The sequence below is a fragment of the Cottoperca gobio genome, chromosome 22, assembly GCF_900634415.1.
Source record: "Cottoperca gobio chromosome 22, fCotGob3.1, whole genome shotgun sequence".
In the NCBI taxonomy this organism is placed as follows: Eukaryota; Metazoa; Chordata; class Actinopteri; order Perciformes; family Bovichtidae; genus Cottoperca; species Cottoperca gobio.
Genome location: NC_041376.1, coordinates 13,310,545 through 13,337,693, shown reverse-complemented (window position 1 = coordinate 13,337,693; position 27,149 = coordinate 13,310,545). Strand labels below are relative to the sequence as shown.

The window sequence follows — 27,149 nt, the reverse complement described above, 5'->3', positions numbered from 1 at the left end:
TCCTTGGCTGCAGCAATCAGCATGCAGTGGAAGGAAGAGGTCTCGGCCATGCGCCGAGAGCTAGCTGATCTAAGGAGGGACCTCTGTGTAGAGCTTCGTGCTTTCAACAGTAATTTCAACACTTTCACGCAGCATTACAACACATGGTCTCCCCAAGGTGGCAACATGGCTGCTGGAGCTGGGGTAGGTTTAGGCGGACGGGTTGGGGCTGGAACAGGGACAGGACCCAGGGCAGGTGCTGGGGTATGGGCTGGGGCTGGGGCTGGGGCAGGGGTGGGCGCGGGTGCGGGTGCAGGGACCGGGGCAGGGCCAGGAGGACTTGGAACCTCTGCAGCAGATACTGGGGGAGCTAAAGAAAAGAAACCCCACATATCTAAAGTGTCTGTGGGGACCCAGGCCAGAAGCAAGGTCCTGGTCCGGCAAAGCACTGCAGATGCAGCTGTCAATTGTCCAGAGGAGAAGGAGGAAAAGAAAGGCGCCCGCCGAAATCTGCCAAAACAGCTCTCTATGGACCCAAGCATTCTTGCCTTTCCACAGTCAATGTATGTGGAGAGTGCTATACCACTTTCTTTGGATCCAATACTTCCAGGCTCAGTTAGAGGATCCGAACAAGAGCCATTTGATTTGACTGCTCTGCCTTCTGGAGCTGATCCAGAACCAGAGCTCCCAGACCATGTCATTTTAAGTTTATCTGACATGGTCACTAATGAGACCACCACTCATGGTACAGTGCCAATTTCCTCAGAAGCAGCTCTTGAGAGCCCTCAGGATTCAGTGACAGTGGAACAAGAAATGCTATTCACAACACAGCTAATAAATATAGACCCAGCTAATGAGTCCCGTTCGGACACAGAACCATCTCAACCTGATGACATGAAATCCACAGAATCTGAACGAATTGAAATAGATCTAATACAGCTACCATATCCAGTTCCTGAAGTGACTGTGTCTCCACCTGAGGAACATGATTATGACAGCATGTCAGACTCAGAATCTCAGGATCCACTCACTTCAGAAAAGCCAGATCCAGTGTCTCAAGACCCTATTGCTGTGTCTTTAACATATTCAGGATTAGAAGATCCAGATCCGGCAGAGCCAACAGAATTAGAATCAAAACCATCGGATTTACCAGTGGTATCTTCATCTGACCAAGGCCCATTCCTACTCAGTGATGCACCCACACTTGATCTTGGTACTGTCACACAATGTAATTTAGAGACTGACATCATATATCCATCCATTGTGGTGTCAGAGTACCTCGGCACAGATTCTCCTGAAAGTCCAACTGACAGTGACACAAATCCAGATCCCATCATCACCTTTCCAGATTATCCTTCCCCTCCCCCAGAGAAAATGACATCGGTCTCAACCTTTTCTTCCTCTTCAGTAGAAACTCTACCCGACACTGACCCAGAGTCCCAAGACTCAGAGTGGCCACCCCTTCCCGAACCACTTGATACCACTCCTATATATCATGCGGATCTGGTCCACTTTGACTTAGTTATGCTGACTTCCCTAGATCAAGATGATCTTGATTCAGTGTTCATGGACCCAGAACCAGAGCCTTTAGACCTGAGTGGTGACTCATATGACACAGAGGATTTAGAGCCACCCTTCTACCAATCAGATTCTCCAAGTTCACCTCTATATACTGTTGACCCTGCCACCGTGTGCCCCTCGGATCCATCACTGTCAACAGAATCTGTCTGTTTGGATCCAGCTATGGAGTATCACTTAGATCACATACCTCAGGATATATCCTCAGAGTTACATGGAGTCCTACTACCACAAGTCACTGTCACAATATCCCCTCCTAGTTCAGTATCTCCTGATACATCCATGGAAATGGACTTTGGACCCACAAGTCCAACCCCAGATCCTCTTACACCTGATACAGATCCATCACAACTAGATCTCGAAGACCTACCTTCAGTGGACCTGGCACCCATGCAGCCAGATGATATGATTGCAGAAACACTGGAGTTTATGGCTATATCCCAGGAGTATGTGGAACATGTGGAAGAAGAGACCCATGGTAGCATGGAGAGGTCCTCAAGCGGGGAGGCCTTTCTGTGGTACCGGTGGCAGAGGAGAGGCCAAAGAAGAGAATCATTGCACAGGAGTGCCAGCGTGGAACTCTGGAGTGGGAGATACGACTACAACAGTGCAGAAATCACATACGTATCTCTCACTCTGTGAGCTCATACCTCATTCTCAGCAGACAAAATGTAGCTCAAAGTATATTTATAGCTCACAGTTTGTAGCTGCTAGTTCACTGTAGAGCAACGTGCAGATTGACATGTCATGTGAGCATTGGCATTCAAAGTAAGGACTTCCTCAAACCTGCAGTAATATTCCAGGAAAAAAAGACTGCTTTGGTAGCAGCAAAAAAACAACACTATTTCATGGATTGCACCATACTGCAAGAATGTGATGAACCCTTTGTGGTGACAAGTTTACTGAACCATGCTTCAAAAACATGTATTAAAAGCAGTATGAACTTTTCTGAAGCTGTTGTCACCACTGATGTGAATTATCTTCCAGGACAATACTGCCTTTTTTAATCATTGGATACACTAATAACGAATGTTCAATCAATGTATTACATTAAAGACATTTGACACATCTATTTTAAGAGACTCTATCGGAGCTCTGTTAGCTCTGACTACGGAAAAGATGGCCTAATGTATACAAGGTCCCGACAATCCTTGCAGTCATGATGGAAACTTTCTTTTCCTTGACTTATTTTGAGCTCTCTGTTTATTGTCACTCTAGAGTGGAGTGAAGTAAATCTTCGCAGTTATCATATAACTATAAGGACATACTGTTTACTATGTGAGCTGTTGGATGGACTTTGCAGGTATAAAGAAAAAGAAAGTGATGCTGTGAAATGATGTTTGCACAATCCTTGACTGAGCTGAGATACTACGGAGCCCCTTAAGGGTCACGGTGAGAATTCTTTTGAGGACTACTTTCGCGATACCTCGCAATATGTTTCATTCTCACGCAAAAAATATTGCGTTCTCTCGCAATACTTTTTCTTCCAATTCTTCTGAGCCATATGTCTGCTGCTCCCTGCACACTATGACCATACTAAGGTTCATGTGATTTTAATGTACAGTTTTTGAGTATTTTTTGCTAAAATAAGGGTTTGTCCTTTTTGTACCCTCCAAGCACCAATACTATAACCCCATGAGTAGTGAAGCATCAAAATCCATATAAGAATTTGTTTAAGTTTAGTTTCACTATTCCATAACCATACATGCCTATTGAGCAGTAGTACTAAATCAACATACTTAATGTCCAGTTCTAATTCAATTTCAATGATCTGATTACTGGGAGCAGCTGAGCAGAGAAAGACATACGGTTCAGAAGGAATGGAAGAACAAAAGTATTGTGAGAGAACGCAAAAGTATTGCGAGAGAATGCAAAACACAAGTAGTCCTCAAAATTAAATCTCGCCGTGACCCTTAGGGGGCTCCTAGAATACTGCAATGTGAATAGAAAATAGAAAGTAACTCACATTATTTTTAATTCACGCTAAAATATGATTACAAACCAGTACAGTTATGTTATGTAGCTTCTATTTACACACAACCTCATGTTACCGACATGCGCATACACATGCTACCAAACATACGCCATATATACACACATCTTTACTGGACAATAAGTATAAGGATACATTTATTTCAAAAATACACAATAAATGAAATTTGTCTGGTAATCTTACTATAGTAATAACAGGCCTTGTTGAGAGGTGATATTGTATTTTCTACTGTAAGGTGTCATCTCAATTCTCAGGAATCAAAGACTGAGAATGTAATACTGGGACTTAAGTGTAATGACATGTTGAATTGTATTGCTTCTTGAAAAGAGGTGTACAACTTGTGGCCATTTTTTTTTTAAACATATGTTACACTGAATGATGAAAATAATGTTGTAATTGTGCATGACAGGTGGCCCAAATATTTTGTTCATTTCATATACAGTGCCTCATTGTAAATATTTGATTCTATTCATTGTTTCATTTTGATATTCAGTGCAATGAAAGGAGCCTACAAACCAGAGAATACACAGAATTATGTTACCAGCAATGAACAGCTGAAAAGCAGGCAAATTACTAGATATATCTGTGCTATCTGTCCAATTAATGGACTCTATATGGAATCGCCCACTGAAGTCGGTGTTCTAATAAAGTGCGCTGGAACAGAAATAATCTCTCATCAGTGAGCTGCCAGAAAAGGATTTTTCCTGTGTGTTGTCTTAAATTGAATATGTGCAGAGCACTTGAACGTTTGCTAAATTGACTGAATCTGAAAGGTTTTCAAAGGGGTGGAAAGTTAATTGTTGTATTCATTTTGTTAATTTCACCGCCATCAAACGCACCACCTTTTCCTCCCTGGATCCCTTTCATGTTTTAATTTTCATTTGCGAAATTGTAGCACATAATTTACCCTATACTGCGGTGACATATTTGTATATTCATAAGATATTATCCGATTCTAAACTGTTTCAGGGTTTAGTCATGCAATGAAAGATATTGGCATATAATAACAGGGCTTTTTTAACGCCAGTGAACTTTGGAACAGAGGGAATGATGCTGATGAGTAGTTGTGAATTTTAAATGAAGCTAGATTGCAGAGATGCAGAGAAAACTACACATGCTAGCTGGCCTTGTGTTTATTACAACACAATATTTACTGTTATATTATTAAAAGGCTTTACAAGTAAGCCAATAATCTCAATGGCATGCAAGACGAATGAACTGCTCTACTGCAGTTCACTTAATTGTTTGGATTGCTTCTCTATACGTCTACTCTGATTTATTGTGAATGTCATACAGCTTTAGGGAAGTGTAACAGGGTGGTAACCCTTTGCAGAACCTTTCTGCAATGACAATGCTAAACAAGGGTTAATATCAGGATCGTAGTCCTTTACTTCAGCAAGCACTTGTCACATACAATATGTGGGAAAATCACTTATACCAATGATGAGCAGTTGTATGTATCAATTGTATGTCTTTAGTCTTGATAAAAGAGTATTCATTTAAGGCTAAATTACTAAAAATCTGAAAACAAAGGGATTAAGATTTAGGGTAAAGTAATATGTTATATTAATATTTTAGTATTTTAAATACAAAATCATAAATCACAAAAGTGTTTATTAAGGTGGCCACATTTAACTTGAACATAAACAATTTCTCTATTTTTAAGCAAGTCATTCCACTCATACCAATCTGGGAATATTAATATATATATCGTGTTTTGTGTGGATCACACAAGACTAACATCTGCTAAACCATGGAAGTACACTAGACCATGACGGGAGTCCCCTTTCATTTCATTAAAAGTGGTTGTTGCAATGATTTTTTTGGAATCTTTTTTTCTATAATTGCTCATCTTGTAACAGTTTTAGCAGTTTCAGGTCATGTTGGGATCATGAAGCCAAGTCAGCTGGTGCGTGGTTACACCAACCTCAAACACGGGTCCCTGCCTCTGTCTGAAGATGGTGTACAAAAAACATCACAGATGTGTAATCCTAGTAAACATTCAAAGATGGACAAAAATGGTAATTGTATGATTGCTGCTTAATGTGCACCTTATCGAAAATGGCCGTAGTCACTTAGTGTAATGAAGGATTTCTTTAGAAAGAATGTCTTAGTTTCTTCTGTGTTGGGATTTTGCTAAACATCCTACTGTGCACTTACTAGATCCTCTCTGTGAATGCTTTGTGTAATGTCAATACTTTATGTTTGGGCAGAAATGCCCACTTTTCTGAATATCCACCCCACCCCCTTGTTTTCAGGGATCCAGTTCTGCCTCCCATCCACCTGCAACATTGATCGGACTCCCCATCAAACTCCAGGTAACCCTGCTACCTCCTCCATTGCTCCATTACGGTGCGAGAGAGATATTTAAATGAAACACGACTTGTCCCGTGGCATGTTGCTGTTAAGCACATGTTTGAATAATGTTGCTCACCTGCAATTACTCGCAGATTTAATGAACTACAAGTTGCCCTGCAATGAGCACGCAGTCACGCAGTCATACTCTAACTTGCAATTAGGAATGAAGCACTTGAGCCTATAGACTGCAGTTGCTCCACTACACCTGCACTACGCCCCACTACTCTAAACCATCCTCCTACTTTGTTTGTGACTCTAGTCATGACACAGCTCAATTGTTAAAAGTGCTTTTTCCGCACTCGCTTGACAGCATCACTTGCTCAACCATCCCTCCATCCCAAAGTCTGCAATATCACATGTGCGCACAAACTCACATACACACACTCAACACCCTTTGGATGTTTCCATTATTAGCTTCCCTTGTGCATTTTAGTGACCCTTCTAGTTGACAAGAAGCTGATTTGTTTTCATGCTGGGTGAGGTTAAGACCACAGGGACATGCATCTACAAGCAGATGTGTTACAGGATCAAGAGACGGGAGCGTGACTTCCATGAACAGCAGGACAACATCTGATTACAGACGAACAAAAGAACGTTCTTGATGTGCAGATCAATGGAAACTCGCCATGAAATGACTACATTTGTGGCTCCAGGGGTGTTCTGTTTGTTTTTGTTTTTGTTCTCAGTGATTCATCACACTCTTTAAACTTTTGCAAAAGAACATCCAGGGTTGATTAAGTGAGTTGGAGTAATTGCTCAGCCTGGTTTTTCTTATCTATTGTTGGCTATTTTCATATTAATTTCTTTATTGTTTCCGTCTGCAACACTCGTCACAGCGCCAATAATGGAGTTGACCGATCCATCTTCCTCTCCCTCCCTCGCTCCAGATCATTTATATATCCTTAAAAGCCTGCTGCAAAACAAACTGCTGCATTTCCTTTACAGTGATAAATCCAATCGGGAAGAAAGACTCTTAACGACTTGTCACTCAGCTCCCCCCACCCCACCCCCATGTTAACATACAAGCCACTCCTGATAGATAGAGAGCTCCTAACAGAGATGGAGTGGTTGACTCACTGCCTTTGTGTCTCACGTTAATCAGACTCACTGGCACAGTGGAAGTTGTTTGGACGCGTGTGTGAGCACGCGCGCATGTGTGTGTGTGTCTAGTTTCTTCAACGTGTCCTCATACTTAAACTGACTGAATAGGTTGTTTGCCAATGACTCCCAAAAAAACGACATATATGACCGTTGGAGAGTACCAGCGGCAGGCTCTCATTGCAGTTTTATACACGTGGTTAACGTGAATTGAAACACAAATACTTGATTATGTAAGGAAAATATATAAAAACAAGTACGTTTGTCACGCAGCTTATCCTAGATACAAAAGTTCCATACTTACTGTAGTTAAAATAGGTCAACGCTGTCTTTTGGCTCCACACGGGACACAAACGGCAGTCTCCTGGGTGAAAGCGCTGTGTTTGTTTGACCCATTCCTCCACCCTGTCCACTTTACGCAGACTTTGTCGCTCTTTATAAATATAATAAATATGAATAACCAGAAGCCAACTCCTAAATGCCAAGTTTTCGGCTTGTGTACATTTTGGACTATTTGATTAAACGTTATTTATAGAGATGTAAACCATATTATCCACTGGTCACGTCCCCTTTGGAAGCCAAAAAATACTGAATACGTTTTCTTGTGAAGAGTGACCAGGTCAGATGCCTTATATCAAAGCTGCACATATTCTACCTTCATATTATCTACTCCAGTTGGCTGACTCAATTGAATTAAGTTTTTTCATATTTTGAATTTGACCAATATGTTTTTTCAAGAGGATAATTAGTTGTTTTTTTCTTCTTTGTTCCAAATCTGACCATCTTTTAATCACATGCCTTTTTTACTGTCTGAAAAAATCTTGATAGCCATGCTTACTGGGCCATTGTTCCTTCACAAATACATTTGATAAATCTAATTGATTTAAATTTTGATGCACTCGTCATTTTTCCTCCCGTCATCTGCACTTGCCTTGCAGTGGCACAGCCCGCTGGTTTGAGAACCACTGATAAAAGCTCAAATCAAATCCGAAAACAAGATAAGGTAAAAATGCAGGTTGACAAACGCGCTTTGTGGTGCAAATTCCTTTCCAAAATGTGCAATTAATTAAATTACTCTAAGTTCTACCACAATGAAACTGGGACTTTAGTGGATGTGGGGTCCTGCACCATTTGCCTTGCCTAATTATTAATTCCATTTTGCTTGACCTTTTCACTACTTTGTCTGGCCACGATGTTAAATATGACAGTTTAGTCCAAATGATGAGCTTCATTTGGTAATACCACTCATGGTTGTTATGCTTTCAGTCCGCACACTGCTTTATTTTCTTGTTTCTGTACAATTATTATAGTTAATCATTGTGTTGAGGTTGCCGTGGTGTACAACACTTTAAGTGCGAGCAAGTGAGGGGGGGGAGTGAGTGAGCGAGTGAATGAGCGAGCACTGGCTATGTTCACTACAGATGAAATCTAAATCCTGAGTAATACTGCCGCTGCCAAGACGAGACCAAGAATTATGACTCCCCTTTGCACGACCGGCTGGCTAATAATGGCTCTATTTTGGGCATCCTGCTGAATCATGCCCCCTGAATGGGTCATCTCTTTCCTCCTTTGATCCCTCCTCGCTCCCTGATTTATCATTGCTCTCTATTACACACACACACACACACACACACACAAAACCTCTCACCCTCTAACAGATCCACTCTCCTCCTGTATCCCATCTCTCTATTTGTGTCCCATCTTCCTTGGTCTTCCCTAATGCATCTCTTCATCAATGAGAAGTGCATTTTTTGAACGGACAGCAGCATGAGTCATTAAGCCCACGGAGCAGAACGCCCTTCATAGACCAGACGTCTCTACCTATTTATAAAAACAACTAAAATATGGGTGTCTCTTTCTAATAAAAGAGTTGCAAACAAAAAGAAAACCTTCCTCTTGTTTCAGACAACAATGTGTTTGTTCAGGCTGCGATGTAATTAGGCTGAAATGTTATCAATTCTACGCCACAACACTTGTGAGCCTGTGTGTGGGGCGCAGCTCATTAGAATAGATCACATTTTGGTTTCGTAAGGACTTCCTTAATTGCTTTGTGTGATGTAAGCATTTGTAAGACAGAAACAGAAACACAGAGTTCAACCTCTTTGTCAAGGAAAACGATAACCCATAACTTAACCTGCAGCGTGACTCACTGTTCTTCCTCTTCACCTTCTTTCTTTCTGCGGTTCTTGGCTCCGACGTACCTGGCTCACGCTCAGCTTTGATCAAAGCACACTAAACGCAGCTTGTGCTTCAGATGTTTCAGGCTTTTTGCTAAAAAAGCCTGAAAAATACAGACACGTCAAAGCTTAGAAGGCGCGCATGACCCATTCCTCAAGTCCATCTCTCCGCGGATTAAGTCCATATTCTCATTTGCACTTGAAAGAAAGTAATCCCCCCTCTTTCTGTCATGAAATGGACGGAATAAGAAGATGAGAGTTGTCAGGCTTCCTAAAATAGTATCTCCTCAAACGGGATCCTCCATACATGAGTACTTCTCTGGATTTACACCGTCATTCATGTCTGATGAGTGTCTCATGTCACAGAGGCGCTTTAATGTTTTCTGTTATCAACATTATTCCACAGAAATATATTCAGAGCCTTTAAACGGTGCTCACATTCTCAACCTTTCCCTCCCTTATCTGAGCACTGAAAGTGAACAAAAAAGGAAAAAGTGCTCTGCACTCAAACAGAGGCGAACACACCTCTTAAACAGAAAGTACTCAGAGAGGAGCTTGGATGGATAAGGCACTCTGCATGTTGCCATAAGTTATACATACTTAGCAACCAGCTACATTTGATCAAGCTGTGAAACAAATGGTGTTGCTGCTTAATGTTCCATCATAATCGCCAATGGTTTATTAGCTTGACACATATGCTAATGAGGTCATTAAGTCATAAAAGTGAGTTAATTAAGCAATAATATTAATTGCTAATACATGGGAAAGTGCTTTCCTTAATCAGCTTGTTGCCATATGACAAATGTGTATGAATACAGTATGTGGTGCCTGCATGATGTTTCTGCCATATACTGTCCTTGAGACATTGTGTTGAGAGGAATGTCTGTTTTCATGTTGCAGTGTAATAGATATATGACACTTTGGACACAAACAGGCTAAGGACAGTCTGGTAAGAACCATTAGCTCTGTCCTCTGGTTTACTGTTAGATGAGGATTTAGTGGGATGCATTGATGGCAGATGTTTGAAGGAAAAGTCTGGTGATATTCTACATTTTTATTTTTTGTAAACAAATCCCATGAAAAAAACTGTTTGAGAAAAGTGTGCTGAAAACTACATGAGTCCAGCTGTTTTAGATAATGATTCTTTATGATTTTTTAATACCTTGTTTTAAAAGATTGTATGTGAAAAGGAAAGTCAGAAAGTATTAGGAGACAGACAGGACAGCCTCGTCCTTTCAGGCATGTGTGTGGTGGGAGGATGTTGGGAATAAGAACGCAGGATGATGTCAAATACCAGAGGGAATATTTATGATTAGTACCAAATTCTTGTGGATGGTTGGGAATTGACCTTTTTACAGGATTTTCAGCATATTAATAGGTCTTTAATGTTGAATGTGTTTTCAGTCCTGACTTTATATAGATGTATTTATTACATTCTTATACTCCAAACCATGAAAAAGTAACAAAAATATCTTTTTTTGAGCTTTAGTGACAAACAATGTGCACATGCCCTTATACGGTACATATAGAATAATATAAATGCAGCATGTGAATATTTAGAAAATGACATTTTGAAATAATTATGTCTTCCACCTTTTCCAGCCATCACCTACACATCCAACTACAAGAAAGCCGCTCCTCCTCCAGTCCCACCCCGCACCACCTCCAAACCCCTCATCTCCATCACGGCCCAGAGCAGCACCGAGTCCACCCAGGACGCCTACCACGAGGGGAGGCACCCTCATGGTGGGATGTGGGCCCCTGACGGCCTCAGCCTGGGGTTAAACCCAGGCAGGGGCCTCTATAACTCCACCGACAGCCTGGACAGCGCCAAGGCTGTGACCATAGCCATGGAGGCAGCCGGAGTCATGTCTGGAAAAAGACACCCGTCCACAGACAGCCACAGCTCGGTGCTCACCTGTGACAAGGCCATCCTGGTGTCCAAGGCTGAGGAGTACTTGAAGACACCTCGATCCTCTATAGGGATACAGGTTAGTAAGTCTCTCTATGTGTGCATAGTGAGGAAAGCTCACGTAGATCAAATACAATTCTTACAACTCCAAACCTATGCATGGTCGCATAGAGATACAGGAAACTCACTCACACACATTCAACTCAGAAACAGTGCCCTCGTTTCAGCAGCTAAAAATAGAAAGAGTGAGTCATCTTACCGCAATCCGTCAATTAAGATTCATCTCATGCTAGAGCAGGTTTTAGTGAATGGAAGTTCACTTCACGGTTCATTCACTCCCTCTATATTTACTGTACCTATTTCTCTTTCTCTTTCTCTCCAGTCCCTCTCTCTTTCTCTCTCCTTCTCTCCCTTTTTCCCTTTGTCTCTCTCCACCTCCCACTCTGTGGGATCTTATCTTGGATTTGTTTGCCGCATTTTCTGATACAAGCTGAGGTTCTTGTGTTGATCTCCAGTTGCAGTCTAAAGGTTGTGAAACAAAGGGTGAGGAATCTGTGGCAGCTCACACCCTCACCTCACGGACATTTATAGTTTTTTATCAAAGCAGAATCTCAACGTTATTGTGTGAATTTGAAAGCCATTGTCTGTATCTACGATTTCTCTGTGCATAGGGAATAGTCATTTTCCATAGTCCATATATTTCAGTTCTCCCCCCCTCAACGATCTACTTCTGTTAATCTCTCGTGTGTGTGTGTGTGTGTGTGTGTGTGTGTGTGTGTGTGTGTGTGTGTGTGTGTGTGTGTGTGTGTGTGTGTGCGTGAGAAACAGCAGGGGGCGTTACTGGGCCTGGAAGTGTTTTCACGCCTTGGATATCTGCATTTTATTATTTTAATGGACCCCTATTCGTCACTAGATTCAAACTTTCATTAATTTGTATTCATACTCTGGCCATCCTGCTTAAACTCTAAACAATATTTGTTTGTTAGGTCAAATCCAATGTGTGACTAAAACTTTAAGTGAAATAAATATAATCAGTCGACAAAAAATCTGGTTTCTCACAACAGAGCCTGAAACTGAGTCATCATCAATAATCACTAATACATGTAAAGTGCCGGCCTTGTTCACAAGTATAGTAGGTGTTAGTGGATACATCAGTTGAATGTGAAGGCATTTTGCATTAACAAGGTTACATGAATTTCCTGCCTCATGTAAACATCGTGATTCACTCACTCACATGCAAAACACTAATTCATTGTGCATTCATTCATTTGCTCACTCGGTCTCTCCCTGACTTATTTATTGATCGTATAACTTCCTCACTCACTCATTCCCTCACTGCCTTACTCACCCTACTGCTCAATGAGCAGATCATTTCTCTCTCTCTGGTTCATTATATAAAAATGCTTACAGGGAGAAATAGTCCAAATAGCAGTAGATCCAGCAGGCAGGTAGCAGCCGGTAACAGGCACAAGGCAAAAGAAACCACACGCAACAAAAGATTATCCAACAAGGAACAAAAGGAGGTGAACTGGGAATTTTCGAGGAATTTTGCCGTTTTATCAATCTGGTGGAGGAATAGTTTAAAACATATCTGTGGGTGACTTTGTTGGAAAGCGGAATCCCGGAATTTAATTCTCAAAATATTTAATTCCGACTATTTTTAGATCAACATAAATAAACACATTTATAGTTTATTAATTCTACACCAGAATTGTATTCATTTAAGTATATGGCGAGGGTATTAAAAGGGTATTAAGAACCTCATGTTTCATTGTTGTACTAATTCAGAGTTAGTTTTTTAATTATAATTTGGTTGGTTGAGTTCGTAAGTAGTTGTTACTTAAGAGAGAGAACTGCTCCATTAAAATACAACAGAAATATGAATTTAATTGCTAAGAAAAATAACATGTTTGAGACTTTCTTTGGTCTGCAGTTGGCGTGGGCATCTCTATGCTCCTCTGTTGTTGCCTGACAGTTTCAGTCGCAAAATGAAATGACAATAATTTGTTGCAGCAGATAATATATGGATGTATCTGTTTTGCTGATAACTTCAGCTGCACCGACTTCACATGGCCCATCACTCCGTTTCACCTTATACTGGAAGTATAATTAACCTGAATTAGACTGCCTCTTTATTGATTTGCCGTTTCCTTTTTGACACCCATGTCGTACAGGAGGCCAACATAGCTTTGACCTTTGACATTTGACCTTGTGGACGTGGTGTTTTCTGACTTCCCATACTTAATAGCTGCATTAGATGAACAGTTAGTAGGGCGGGGACATGTTTGTGTTCTGCAGTACTAATTGATATGTTTACAAAAATAGTTTAAATTGGAGCTTTAATGAGGTTGTATAACGAGGGGAATCAAAGTTTTTAACCTTAAACACAGTCGTTGGCCGGGAAATGTCACCAGGTGGTTTGTGTGTGCTTTGGATGAAAGGCACGGTGGCTCTGTTCAACTTTTTGCTGATGCTCACATTTTCCACACCTGTGCTGACGCTGTGACTATGATTACTGATGCAGTGTGTGTGCGTGTGTGTGTTTATATGTGTGTGTGCACACCGGCGTATCTCTGTGTAGGTAGACCAAAACATCTTCAGGGTAGGTAAGCCTATTGGACATAAATCTCACCACCTCCTGGATGTTTTGTCCTCCTTCAGTCCTCATCCATCACAGACATGAAACTCATTCTCTTTTCATGAGGTGGACTTTGCTCTATTTCTAACACAAAGTAATGGAGGTCACCTCAGCAAGCAGCTCCACACTCATTTCCTCCCTGCTAACAGCTTCTCCCAAACGATCTGACAGAATACAAAATGGCTCTCTAAAAATGTTACTCCCCAGCTTTAATACTGACCACGCTGCACTAAAGGTAGGGTTGACATTTCCTCACGACAGAAAGCACCAGCGCCTTTGAGTCACTCTCATTGTCATACTACTACATTGAGCTGAAGGTTTATGACTGTCAGCCTCATATGGACATTTGTCATCCTGGTGGGGATGCAGGGATTATATTCCTGATATTACAGGATAATACACAGAAGTGTCTTTTAGCACTAGCGGCTCGTTGCACCTGTACTTAAGCTCAACAGTGCTAACGTTTGCTAATTAGCACCAAACACAAATTATATCTGAGGCAGAATTGATGATGGTATTTGGTCATAAACTAAAGTATTTGACAGCAACCGTACATTTCTCTCAATATCCGGCCACTCTGTGCCATCATACTTTTGATTTGCAGACCATTTCTGATACAGTCACAGTGAGGGGGGGGGGGATAGGCTCTGCAGGCCCTCAAGAAGAAATACTGAAATGACAAAAAAAGACAAAGAAAGGCTTAAGACAGCAAAAGAAAGGAAAAGATTGTGACAGTAAGCCAGCAGGAAATTGTGAACGCTAGACAATGAGAGAAGTGAAAGCAAAGAAATTAAACCGAAAAGAGATGAGCAATTGGAGAAACTAGGAAAAAGTGACAGACACAAAAGCTTAGCAAAGACGGTGAGCACTGACAGGGTTTCCATGAAGGCAGTAAAACATGGGGCTCCAGGGAGTGGTGCAGGCAGCGATAAAGAGGCTCTGAGCTGGGCTCCTGGATCAGGATGGCAGCCATGCAGGGGCAGGCAGCATCATCATCACTCATTCTTCCTGTCCATCCCATAATACCACTAACATTGCCCTATCTGTCACTGTGTTGTCACACAGCTGTGGATACTGCATACTACCTAACTTTAAGTATTGAGCATTTTCTTGGGAGGTTGCCAGTTATTTGTGTTACTTTTGAAGTAGCAAGTGAACAGTTGCCTAGTTACACATCCAGCAGACATCCGGCAACATTAGCATTCATTTAAAAGTCATGTTTCTGGCCAACTGATGAATCCAATACTTACTCTCCTTTTAGCTTTTGTTTGATCAACCAAAACATATCTGTGTCTTCAGCTGCTAAATGCTTGCACTTTGTTCACCAGCTGGTGTGATGGAAAAATACTGCATCGCTTCACTGACATGTTATCTATTGCCATGTCCTGGTACTCATTTGGGAAATGGACCTAGGTGTTCATCGTGGGAGAAAGCAGTCCACTGTTAGGAGGACGTGGAGCCGTTAATGGCTAAACTGATTAAAGCCGGTTGCGGTCTTAACTTGCATCAGTACTTTCCCCTTCACCCTATTCTTGACCCTTATGGGTCACCTGAGGTGTATAAAGATGAGACCACACTCTACACACGGTATCATTGAAGATAATAATGAGCTGAAAGATGACAAAAAGCTCCAAAAGCTGAGGGCAACTGCAGAGTCAGGTGATGATTCTCTGTGAAATTAACTGTGTCATTTAACATTATTCATATGATCACATACTGATTAGTGCAGCTTTAATCTAGTTCTGCCTCCTGGGGGAGGGGGGGTTCTTGATTAAAAAGTATAGCACAAGAACATACTCCATAGCTTCCCTTTTTGCTGCATGTACTGTTTATTTGATGTGAAAAGTCATGTGACCCGTATTTGAGAAATATTAAATTGCACATATGTGCACTTTTTAATTAGCACGGCAACTGTTTAATAAGGCACAATAATTACAAATATTACAAAAGAAAGTCAGTCAACCGTGAACATTTAGAACAAAAATGATCTTCTGCAATATAACACACAGCACATCCTCCTTTTCCCCATTTTCTAGATTAACTTCCGTGGAAACCTATAATCCTCTGCAGGAAACCTCTTTAGTCTAGTTGCTTTTGCTGCCTCCATAAATCATACAGTGTTTACTTTCTGACAGGCTGTGTACAGTTCAGGTGCTCTGTCCAGTCCCAAACCAATAAACCCAGAAGCGCTGGGGAATGGAAGCTCACATAATGAGAAGCACTGTTGGTTTGTATCATTTCTTCACATTAGGTTGAAGCAGCCACGGACTCTGAATCTGAAAGCAAAGGTTTGCGGGAGTACCACTCTGTTGGGATCCAGGTGGAAGACAACAAGAAAGGGTGAGATAATGGTTCTGGGATTTGAAGCACATTAGAATATCTCAATGTTTGCCCTCTTCTATTATTTACCATTGTTGTGTGTATAAATGTGTGTGTGTGCATTCATCTTTGTCTTTCTACCTCAGACAGGGCAGGTTCAAACGCTCCAACAGTGTGACTGCAGGGGTGCAGGCTGACATGGAGCTGGAGGGCTTCCCTACCATGGAGGACAAGGCCCTGCAGTTCGGTGGGGGCTTCCAGCGTCACTCTGAACCCAGCACACCCACCCAGTACGGGGCGGTGCGAACCGTACGTACCCAGGGGCTCTTCAGCTACCGCGAGGATTACCGTACCCCTGCTGAACCCCCCAGCCCCAGGGAGACCTCCAGCGAGACCACCTGGCAGCTGGAACCTCCCTCCCCGCGGGAGAACGTGGCCTCGTCGGGTGAGTCAGGCAGGGCATCACCCTCCCTGAGGAGGGACGGGAGCTGGTTCATGCAACTGCTCCACACAGAGACCAAGAGGATTGAAGGCTGGTGTAAGGAGATGGAGGCTGAAGCTGAAGAGAATGACCTGACAGAGGACAGTAAGTGCTGAAAGCTTCAAATATGTCTGATTTGAGGCAGCTTTTTGTGAAGGCAGATTAAAAGATGGATTTTTTGTGTGTGTGTGTGTGTGTGTTTCAGTCCTAGGGAAAATCCGAAGTGCGGTGGGAAGCGCTCAGCTGCTTATGTCTCAGAAATTCCAGCAGTTCTACTGGCTGTGTCAGCAAAACCTGGTAAGAAACCCATCAATGTGTGTGTGTGTGTGTGTGTGTGTGTGTGTGTGTGTGTGTGTGTGTGTGTGTGTGTGTGTGTGTGTGTGTGTGTGTGTGTGTGTGTGTGTGTGTGTTTTATAAGATTTGTCTGAATTGATTCATCTTTCTAACAACATTTTTCATTGTCCTGCAGGCTAACAGTAACTTAGCCGAGTTGTGGTGTGGTCAAAATGACTGTATGTCAACTGTCTTATATGATTACAGATGATGTTTCTTTTCTGTTTGTATTGTTGCAACAGCAAAACAGTTGTGACTTTAAGGCTAAAACAATGACAGAAAAGGGGAAAGGACAAAAAACGCCACAATAAACCAAACAAGGATTCAATAATAGTCATAGTGGTGGGGGTCTAGTGGTACGGCTTCCAAATACCGGATGGTCGTGAGTTCAATACCAGCGCTGCTACCATTGTGCCCCTGAGCAAGGTACTTAACCCCGAGCTGCTCCAGGGTTCACTGATAGTCGCTCTGGATAAGAGCGTCTGCTGAATGACCTGTAATGTAAGTAATTCTGTTATTAACATCTTACAGGTAGTGTGACTTCAATTAGTTAGCAAATGTTTACATTTTACTTTTTAATATGGCATATGTGTTTATGTGTAAGAGAAGAGGGGGAAACAAATAATAATATATGAAAACTAAAATAATATTACTAATAATTATGATTATAATATTTATAATACATATATTGAAAAAAGCGAATAAATAATAACAAATGACGATACTTAGATGTTATCATCCTATCACACTTTCTATTTTTAAATAACAACAAAATAAACTTTTGCCAGGGACCATCACAATATTACACAGTAAGTCTTTAAAGCTCTGCATCATTTATGTATGAGGATGAATGAATGGTAAAGCATACAACAAAAATAAAAGGGTGGAAAGAAGATGTGGGAGAAACGAACCCACTACATGTTCATTATCAAACCAATATATTATACATTGTTTCCCCATATTACAATGTATGAAGCATTTCTCAGTCCAAGTCCTATTTTGTTATTTTCCCGGCCACACTGAGAAACTTAGCATTCAAGTCACATGTAGGTCAAATCCGAATAGAAATAATGAGAGTCCATTAAACCTTTTTCTATATGCATAGATCAGAAAACATCACATGGAATTTTTAGTGAGTGAAGACAAACGAGTCTGACGCTGCTGCAGAGGGAATAAAGCATAAGACTCCAAAAACACTGGCTGTGCTGTGGAATTCACTCTTACCATTAGAAACAGTTCCACACACCTTTATGTGCCCTCATAACCTTTGTTCTCCAACCTTCAGTACGCATTTAATGCTTTAGCCGGCAATTTACGAACGGAACCAAAGCTCCCTGAATATCATTGATTGTGAAAAGCTACAGCACTGAGAATCAATAACTATTTACTACATTTATATGTGACCTGAACGTTTTGAAATGAACTCTACATGAGCGCCGATGGGTGTACTTTCAGTGTAGCTTTGTGCAAAGAAGAGAAGAAGAAAAGGCTGCGTTTAAATAGACCTAAACATCCAGACATCAGCCACTCTATTTGTTATCCAGTGTATGAACACACACAGGGTCAGAGATTTCTGCCTCGTATTTTTCTTGCACTGTTCACAACTCGTTGTATTGATCTAAACAAGACCACAATATTTCAAATGAAGTTGGTGCAGAGTTATGAGAGATTGTGTTGCTTGTTTTGCAATGTGCTGCAGAAATGGCTCATTCAGGGGGAGTGGGAATTGCATGGGGATTAGATACATTGAACCAGCCTTTTAGACTAAGTTAAGTACTTTGTTCCACTGAAGGTGAGACAATACAGGCAAAAACAGCATGTGTTCATTCACTGGTTGATTTTGAGAGTTTGGGCTATTTTGCTTCCTTAACATAATAATAAAAAACGTTTTCTAGATCTCTCCTAAATTCACCAAAGGTTTTGGGATATTTTGCATATTTTAATAAGCGGAATAGAAGAAATAAATGTCACAGTGTGAGTAATCAACTGGGGAAGTTTCATGCTCATATCTATCTTATCTTTTCACCTGTAGGGTCTTCCAAATGGTTATAACTTAACAATACTTTCATTAGAAAAAGATGCAGCATTTCATACCATGATAAATGCACGTACAATATTTACTTCATACTTTTGCTTTGTTTGTTAAATACATGCCCACAAATTAGAAGTTTAAAGAGAGGTCTAATTTCTCTCTACCCGGATCAACTTTCATAAAGCTTGATTGAAAAATGCTCTAAACGCCAGACAAACAGTGCGCTTCTCTGGGAGGAGCTCCAGGATTAAACACACCAACACAGCCACGGCTTAAAACTCACTGACTCCTCCGAAATCTGCCAGCTCTGGATATCTGGAGCCTTAAGACTTCTAAGACAGTTTGCAGAACATCACAAGTTCAGGGGTCAGAATAAAGCTGATGAAATGCTGAGGCTCTCCCTCGGTAATTACAGATAACAGCGAAGCGTTGTGTTCACAGCTTACCTTACATGATGGACACTATAATATTTCAAATCTGAAGTCTTTTTGATAAAGTGTATTGCAGTAGAAAGGAGAATTATACTAATCTCATAATGCCATACAAATATCAAAGTAAAACGTCAGCTCTCTATTGGAATATTATGCAAATGTTGGGGATTTGAGTCAGGCCATATAAGATGTTATAAACAAAACTGTAAAGTAAAATAAGTTACTGTTACAGTATCACTGACATAGTTTAATATACTGATGCACGCTTTGGCTAAATTCATCTGATTAAATGATTTATAACTAAAAGAAAGAGCTGAATTAAGCTGCTTTTCATTCACATTTTCAGCTTGTTTTTTAGTGACGCCATCACATTTTGCTGATTAATGTTCAAAGTCAGAATCAGTTCTCATTTTGCGAGACTATTGCATCTCCCTGATATGTTTCTTGTCAAAACACGCTAGTGCGACAGGACATAATGCCACATTGTAATGCAGATAGAAAAATATTTTTTTAAATTAAGCAATAACTCCCCCATCAGTAGCATAGAAAATGCCAGGCGCTGCCATCATACTGTAAATCTATTGGACAGCAGCTCCCATCACCAGCCACCTAATCTAAATGTCATGAGATTTGTGACTGCGAGTGCGGGAAATGTCTCCGAGGTGATCGAGTCGACGCGTCACAGCGCGAGTTCATTGTGCTGGCTTGAGAGGAACTGAAACGGTCGTTTGACTTCAGCTCTGCAAAGACTAAATACGTGCAATCACTTTACTCACAAACAACCATAGCCACCATGCTATTTGGAAACAATATGCCACATTATTGCAAATTAATCCCTGAAACCCCGGCCCTAAATTGTGTGTAATTTTGAAGTACAGTTACAAGTACGATTAGTTTAGAATCAAAGCATTGTGTGCAAGAACCACACACATGTGGTGCATAGTAAGAGTCGACATTAACAAACACCCAGAGGTCTGAAAGGTTTTAATAACATTTATCTGGAACAGATGAACAGCTTTATATAAAAATATTGCTCTAATTCATGTATTTAACGTTGCCTCTTGAATGCCCATAGTTCATACAGAAAGCAAACCATCAGATGAGTGCAGTGTGTGCTCAGAGAAGCCATTTCCAATTGAAATGTTTCATTTTTGATAGCTGGTAAAGATCGCACAGTTTTAATATTTACTGTCGAGATTATATATTAATGTTTGTTTTAGAACAAAATGTGAATCGCAGACCATGTTTTCTGCATAAATATATTAAAATATCTAAGAAATGGTTACTTTTTGGGGGGCTTATGAATAATGAACATGTCTGGCAGGGGGGGGGGGCGGCATTCATGGCTGAACAGCTCAAATCTAAGTTGGACTGAAATGACCTAAAAATTAGATTTTCTAACACGACGTTTTATCAAAGAATCTCATGACTCATTAAAACCTGCAGCAACTGCAGCGGGTTACAGACACAATGAGGCGCTGCTCAATCTGATGTTTCTTTCATGTCAGATTTTGAGTGACGAAAAGGACTGAACTCACAAAGGCAGTTTATTATTTCTGAGCTCTTTCAGGGAAATAACACAGAATTGGACTTCATCACAAGTTGTTATCCCTCATTTCAACTGAAATCCCCAAAACTGGCATTCATGCCTGTTTTGATGAGTGATAAGGACATCTAGTGGATCCAAGCTGAAGTGCAATAACTAGTGTGGTCATGAATGTTTTGTATGCATGTGTTTAACTGTAACAGTGATGTGTATCTGGACTACAGGCACTAAACAACAATCTTTCCCTGTTGTCACCACAGACTTTAATGTAAAGTTTGCTGTAACTCTTCTCATCTGTGTCCCTCGTAGGACCCCAGTGCAATGCCGCGGCCCACCTCTCAGGACCTGGCTGGGTTCTGGGACCTCCTGCAGCTCTCTATCGACGACGTCACCGTGAAGTTTGACCAGCTGCAGCAGATCAAGAACAATAACTGGAGGCCCGGAGACAGCCCAGAGAAGAAGGTGAGGGATCCCCTCGGCACTGTCAGCCCTGAAGCCAGACAACCAGAGGGATGCGTTTTTAGTCCTGATTCTATGACATCCTGTGGAGGCATAAACACAACAAAAAGACCTAAAAACAAAAAAGATCTTTCATTCTTTTTTCTTTTTTTTGGAAGGTTGTCTAAATTGTTTGGGATAGCAGACATCCACACCCTAACCCTAACCCACACATGTTGAATTCCATGGCTATATGTTGAACTAAACTATTGTCCTGCCTAAGAGTTCAACCTTCTAAATTCTCTATGCACTTTTTATTTGCGAAACCACTAATTATATATATATATTTATATAATATGAGGAACAGTGTTGCAGTTTTTCTCTTTAAAATAAGATTAAACATTCATCCCCCTTTGCAATCCCAAACATATTCATATAGTCTTTTAGCAAAACTCTTTTTCTAAAGGACTGAATGAACAATATAACAATTCTTTGTCTATGTGACAGAATGAATGAAAAATGTATGAAATGTATGTTATTGTGTCATGCATATTACTCTGCCCAGCCCGCATGAGTTTACAACACACCAATAATTCATATAAACCAGAATCAGAGTGCTGCATACACATTCTCAAGCAACAGTCCAGAAATAGAAAAACATCTGAAACATCTATCACGGTTCACATTTCAGATCATCATTGAATACCACACAATTCATAAATCACTGGTACAGGAAAAATCAAAAGAAGTACTAATTAAATAATATATCTTGCCTTCTTTTCCAAGCTTTTGAAACCCATTAAAACCTCTCTCTTCTTCCTAAAGTCACTGGCTCCCGTACCAAAGAAGACAGTTCGACAGAGGAGTATGGTGACGAGGGAGAAATCCCTGGACCTCCCAGACAGGGGGCGGCAGGAGGCCCGCCGACGGCTCATGGCAGTCAAGCGGGCAGCCTCCTTCCGGCAGAACTCAGCCTCGGAGCGAGCAGACAGCATCGAGATCTATATTCCCGAGGCTCAGACTAGACTTTGAGAAGACGGGGTCCAGGGTCGACACGTCTCCCTGCTCCCACGTTCAACTTTAAAACTAGCCTTTTTTCTAGACTGCTACTCTCACTACTCTTCCTTTATCCATCTGTTGTCTGATCTCAATAGCCATCCTCAGTGCCCATCGCCAACACCATTGGTCTGTAGGATGTGCCAAGCCTCTTCTCCCATTGCCAGAATAAGTGTTAGCAGAAATGTATGTCTGACATGGGTTGGTTGGGTTTCTCCTTGGTTTGCTGGTGATTGTGATACCCAGCCTACAAGCTCTCTCATCCAATGTCCTGGATGAGTAAGTCTGTAGTTTTTCAGCATTTGCAAAGTGCCATTTAAAAAGTGCAGCTTTGAAAACCTACCAGCAACCAGGCCTTTGAGCTAAAATGAGTAAATGAGACAAACTATAATTTATTTCAAGTTGTTCAAAAATGGTCAAAGTTAGTAACTCTTCAGTATTTCAATAATTTAAGGTTACATGATGACTATTGTTTGTTTATGCTCTTTTATGGGGGTAAATGTTAATTACAAGCTAAATATCACAAAATTGTTGTAAGTTCAAACACTTTGAAAAGTGCCAATGCTTGAAATACCTCAACTACGTGCATGTGGCACTGATCACCCATTCAAGGTTCTTCAGGCAGCCCTTATAAGCTCTGTACTGGTCAGTGTTGAAAAATGCAGCTTTCTACTCAATCTGGTTGTAGTCAAACGTGTTTCTTGGTCTGGATTGGTGGAAGAATGACATCTGTCAGCTCATTAACATGCACATTTCAAACAACTTTCCTATATATCTCATGTTCATGTTGCCAATTTTCAATATCGACATTTACTTGAAGCTGAAAACATGCAAGTCTTGTGCCAACATTTTCATTATGTCAATGCAGTAGAAAATAATTATGAAGGTTTGTGTAACTCCTTAGATCAAAATGTGTAGACAAATGCACTTATGCACTTATTACAATTCTCTCTATTTCCAAGGGAAATGTACATACCCAAGTTCACAATAGTACTGTTGTATTTTTGAATTGTGAGCGGGAAGAATATTCATCGTGTATTTTTTTTTTTCCCTCATGTCCACTTCTTGCCTGCCCCTCTATTGCTTCAGACAAATCTAGATTTGTTGCACACACTCAGCGGCTCGATCACACGCACACACACAACCACACTCTGCTCGTTATTCATCTAATAAACTTCTCTCAGGCCCTTTCAAGTAGCGCCCTCAGCCGCAGTTAATGAGGAGTGATAGAAAAACTGCCAAAACATGAACAAAATATCTGCATACAACTAGTATGCAGATATTTCACTAATCCAAGAAATGATTTGTAAACTTCATATTTCTTGAAAAGTTCTGTGTAGTTGAAAGTCCCCTGAAGCAGTATCATAACTGCATGCACTTCCTCGAGGAAAGGCTGGGAATTAATTAATGAAAGAAAAGTGGGGCAAAGGCATTCCAGAGGTAAGCAAACAGAAAGTCCCAAATAATTCAAACTTCCCCCGTCTGGTGAAAGGAAATACATGAGGAATAAGATATTGCCTGTGGCTATGCAGACCAGTGTGTGATATTTTGACACAACATGGTGTATTAGCAAGATTTTATTATTTGGCTTTGAATCCCATCACAGTGTTGACATGTAGCCTACCAATTGCACCAGCTCTTTGTAAGTTTAACCGTAGCATACTTATAACGCTAGGTGGAGATTTACACATTAAATTAAAACAGGTTGACCACACAAACAATTTCTGTAGATAAGTTACACACAAAATACTTACACATACGAACTGCCTGGTGTAACTGTTACCTAGCTAACTGACTGGCAAGCTAGCTAGGCTAACCTATTATTAGCTTGCTAATATATGACTCACTTACATTGAGTAGTAAAAGACTTCATATGAAATTTAGTTGACATGTCTGACCTGTCACTTGATCAAAATGTCTTTTAATTATAATGTAAGATGTTAGGATTTAAAATGACACAACAAACCTCAAATTACACAACGGTATGCTAATAACATGCAAGCTAAATGACAATTAGCGTAATCTATTCCTAACTCTTTCAAAACTGCTTGCATATTTCTAATTTATATTACTAAATGCTTACTAGCTAAGACTAACCAAAAGTTGTTATGGTGCAATCCAATCTACTAAATCACTCATTTGAAAGGAGCCAGTAGTTACTTTTAGCAAAGGATTTACGAATAGCTGGTGCAACCCAATCATGGTACGTAAACTTAAGTTATGGGGCCTTGTATAAGAGTCTTTTTTGGTTTTGGTCATAGAAAGTACTTACAGGCAGTGAGTTAAAGGTAAACTCATCTTGAGCTGAAGCTAGAATTCTGCTGCTCTTAATTATCAGTCTTTCAACATTAACATCAGTCTTAATCGTGTTGCCAATGTTATTTTCAAATCACTGACTTAAAAGCTGACGTCTATTGGTAAAAACGTTGGATAATCAACAAACTAAATGGTGCTGCCTTTTATTTAACAAATACAGTACTAGACAAACAATCAATGCAACACAATGCGCTGTAAGCTGATCAATACATCACATAAAAATCTATTTTTATGACCTTTTTGTTGAGTGATTGTGCCAGTGTTCATTACGGGTGGGACTAGGCAGATTTAGCATATCAGTGACAAAGAAGTACATTTCTCTGAATTTGAATAATTTGTGGGTGTATTTGTGTTTAGTTGATATGTGCGTGTATCCTGTTTTTGTAGCGCAGTGCTGACACTTCAGATGAGAGGGTGAATCTGGGGTCAATGTGGCTCGATTTCCCTGTTACTACCCAACTGTGGCCTGACCTGCACGTCTCTCACACACACACACACACACACACATCATCAACTTTATTTTGAAACATATTTCGGTTACCGTACCATAGCATATCATTTACTTTTTTTGTGCTGCAGTTTGTATTTTTGATCAAAAACATCCATATTTTGTAACCATATGCAGGACTTTGTGTATGTGAATTTAGAATCTATACCCATCATGAGTCCAGATATAGATGTGTTTTACTTTGTGTTCAAACAAACCTTTCATCATATCAGAATAACAGAGACGTAGTTTAGTTGTCATAACTCTTGTAGCAGAGCTCAGACAATACATTTCAGAGAGCTAAGAATATACTCAGTCCAACAAATCACCAAGTAACCAAAGCCAGCGGTCATGCGACAGAGTGTTTCAAACATGCAGTGCAATACTTCCATTAAAGATTGGGCTTTTAATAGCCCAAGGCTAGATTACATGTTTCTTTAAAAGCACACCCATTTATAATTCTGCTGTATTTTTCATTGCCGTGGCAAGGACCTTTCACAGTATGACAGTGGGTTTCTGGAAAGCGTCTGGGTGTGTAATGCCAGGCAATTGGCAGAGGAGAGACGTTCCCCTGCTGTTGCCACAGTGGCAGGCAGCCGGCAAAGAGACAGACTCGGCCTGACATATGCTGGCTTAGAGGAGACGAGAGCACTGCGCTGAGCCCCAAACTGCTGCTGTTGTATGGTGTTGTGTAGCTGGAAGGCTGTTCTGTGAGGATCGCATAGGCGCTGCGCAGGGTATTTTTCATCCTGCTTTTGACTAACCAAAGCAGCTTATGTAAGATTTCGGGTCCTTGGTGAGATCATGCAAACAGCCTCAGAGGCCCTTCAAAGCTTGTGTTGATAAATGTATTGCTGAATACTGGCCTATACTGTAGAACTTAAGCATCAGCACTACAAGTATTTCTGTCAATCTGTGCTAGTTTCACTGAAGGCTGTTATTAAACAACTGAGGAGTTTCTCCTTTATGCAAATTGTTCAGGGCTGTGGAAAAAAAATCTGCGTATCTACCACCTGGGTTCAGTTTAAAGCTCTTGCTCCTCCAAGAGAAATTCACATAATTGCAATGAGAGCAAACCCTTTTAAATCCATTTTGAATCAGTTTCAGGAGTCAAGAGGGAGCCGAGAACGTTGAACAGGATTTATGCAGTAGAGACACAGATTTTAGTACATTTACAGCTACAGTTTGAGGTAAGAGCTAAGCTTGCAGAAAGCGTACATTTAGTTTGAGTACCATTCCCTTTTGGAAAAACAATATTACCTTGGTACCCCTGAGACTCTCTCTGAACCATTTTCTAACAAATACTCTGAGCTGTAATTGCTGGGTCAAGTTTCTCTCCCAGTGAAATTTCTCAAATCAATGAAAAGTTTTTAACCTTTTCACAAATTTTTGTCCAATTAGGTATGAACACACATGCACATCTCTAAGAGCCTCTTGTTACAAAGTAATTTACTTGAAACTTACCTAAGTTGGTGTTTTACTTTGGATCCCTTCGGTTGACGTACACTCGTCTGGTGCACATGTGATACTGTGAGCGTCGGAGGGTTCATTGGTGACTGTGAATCAACTGGTGAAATGATGGTAATTTAACAGCTCCACCAAAACCTTGTGAAAACCTCAAGGGCAGAAAATTGCACCAGTGTCACATTTAATGTCATTAGGGCAGAAATGAACTACAAGTGCCATTTTTTTTAACTTATCCAGCATACTGTAAAAGCATTACTCCACACAGCCACATTATCTTTCATCACTTTTATGTAAGCAAAACATTTCCTTCCATCGCCCACCTTTTCTCATTTCCAATCACATATTTCTATCATTTCCGCTCTCGACATCTGTGGCCTCCCTTCTGGTACGACTGTCTACTGTCTGCTTTTAACTCTCGAACCCGTGATGTGAAATATTTCAAGGGGACTTTTTTCGTAACCATGCCGTGAAAAGATGCGTCAGACTCACTGAGATAGACTGATACAACAC

At 40.7% G+C, this 27,149-nt stretch overlaps 1 protein-coding gene across 1 annotated transcript in view; it reads left to right on the top strand.

Annotated features, from left to right (window-relative positions):
• The window catches only part of dlgap2a (discs, large (Drosophila) homolog-associated protein 2a), a 99,484-nt gene extending 76,150 nt beyond the window's left edge, over window positions 1–23,334 (top strand). The window contains exons 8-14 of the mRNA XM_029460151.1: window positions 5,809–5,868; window positions 10,786–11,174; window positions 15,985–16,073; window positions 16,199–16,638; window positions 16,739–16,830; window positions 21,185–21,337; window positions 22,139–23,334. Coding sequence (XP_029316011.1) covers window positions 5,809–5,868; window positions 10,786–11,174; window positions 15,985–16,073; window positions 16,199–16,638; window positions 16,739–16,830; window positions 21,185–21,337; window positions 22,139–22,345 — 1,430 coding nt within the window. The 3' untranslated portion in view covers window positions 22,346–23,334. The remainder of the gene's footprint in view (window positions 1–5,808; window positions 5,869–10,785; window positions 11,175–15,984; window positions 16,074–16,198; window positions 16,639–16,738; window positions 16,831–21,184; window positions 21,338–22,138) is intronic.
• Window positions 23,335–27,149: the final 3,815 nt, after the last annotated feature.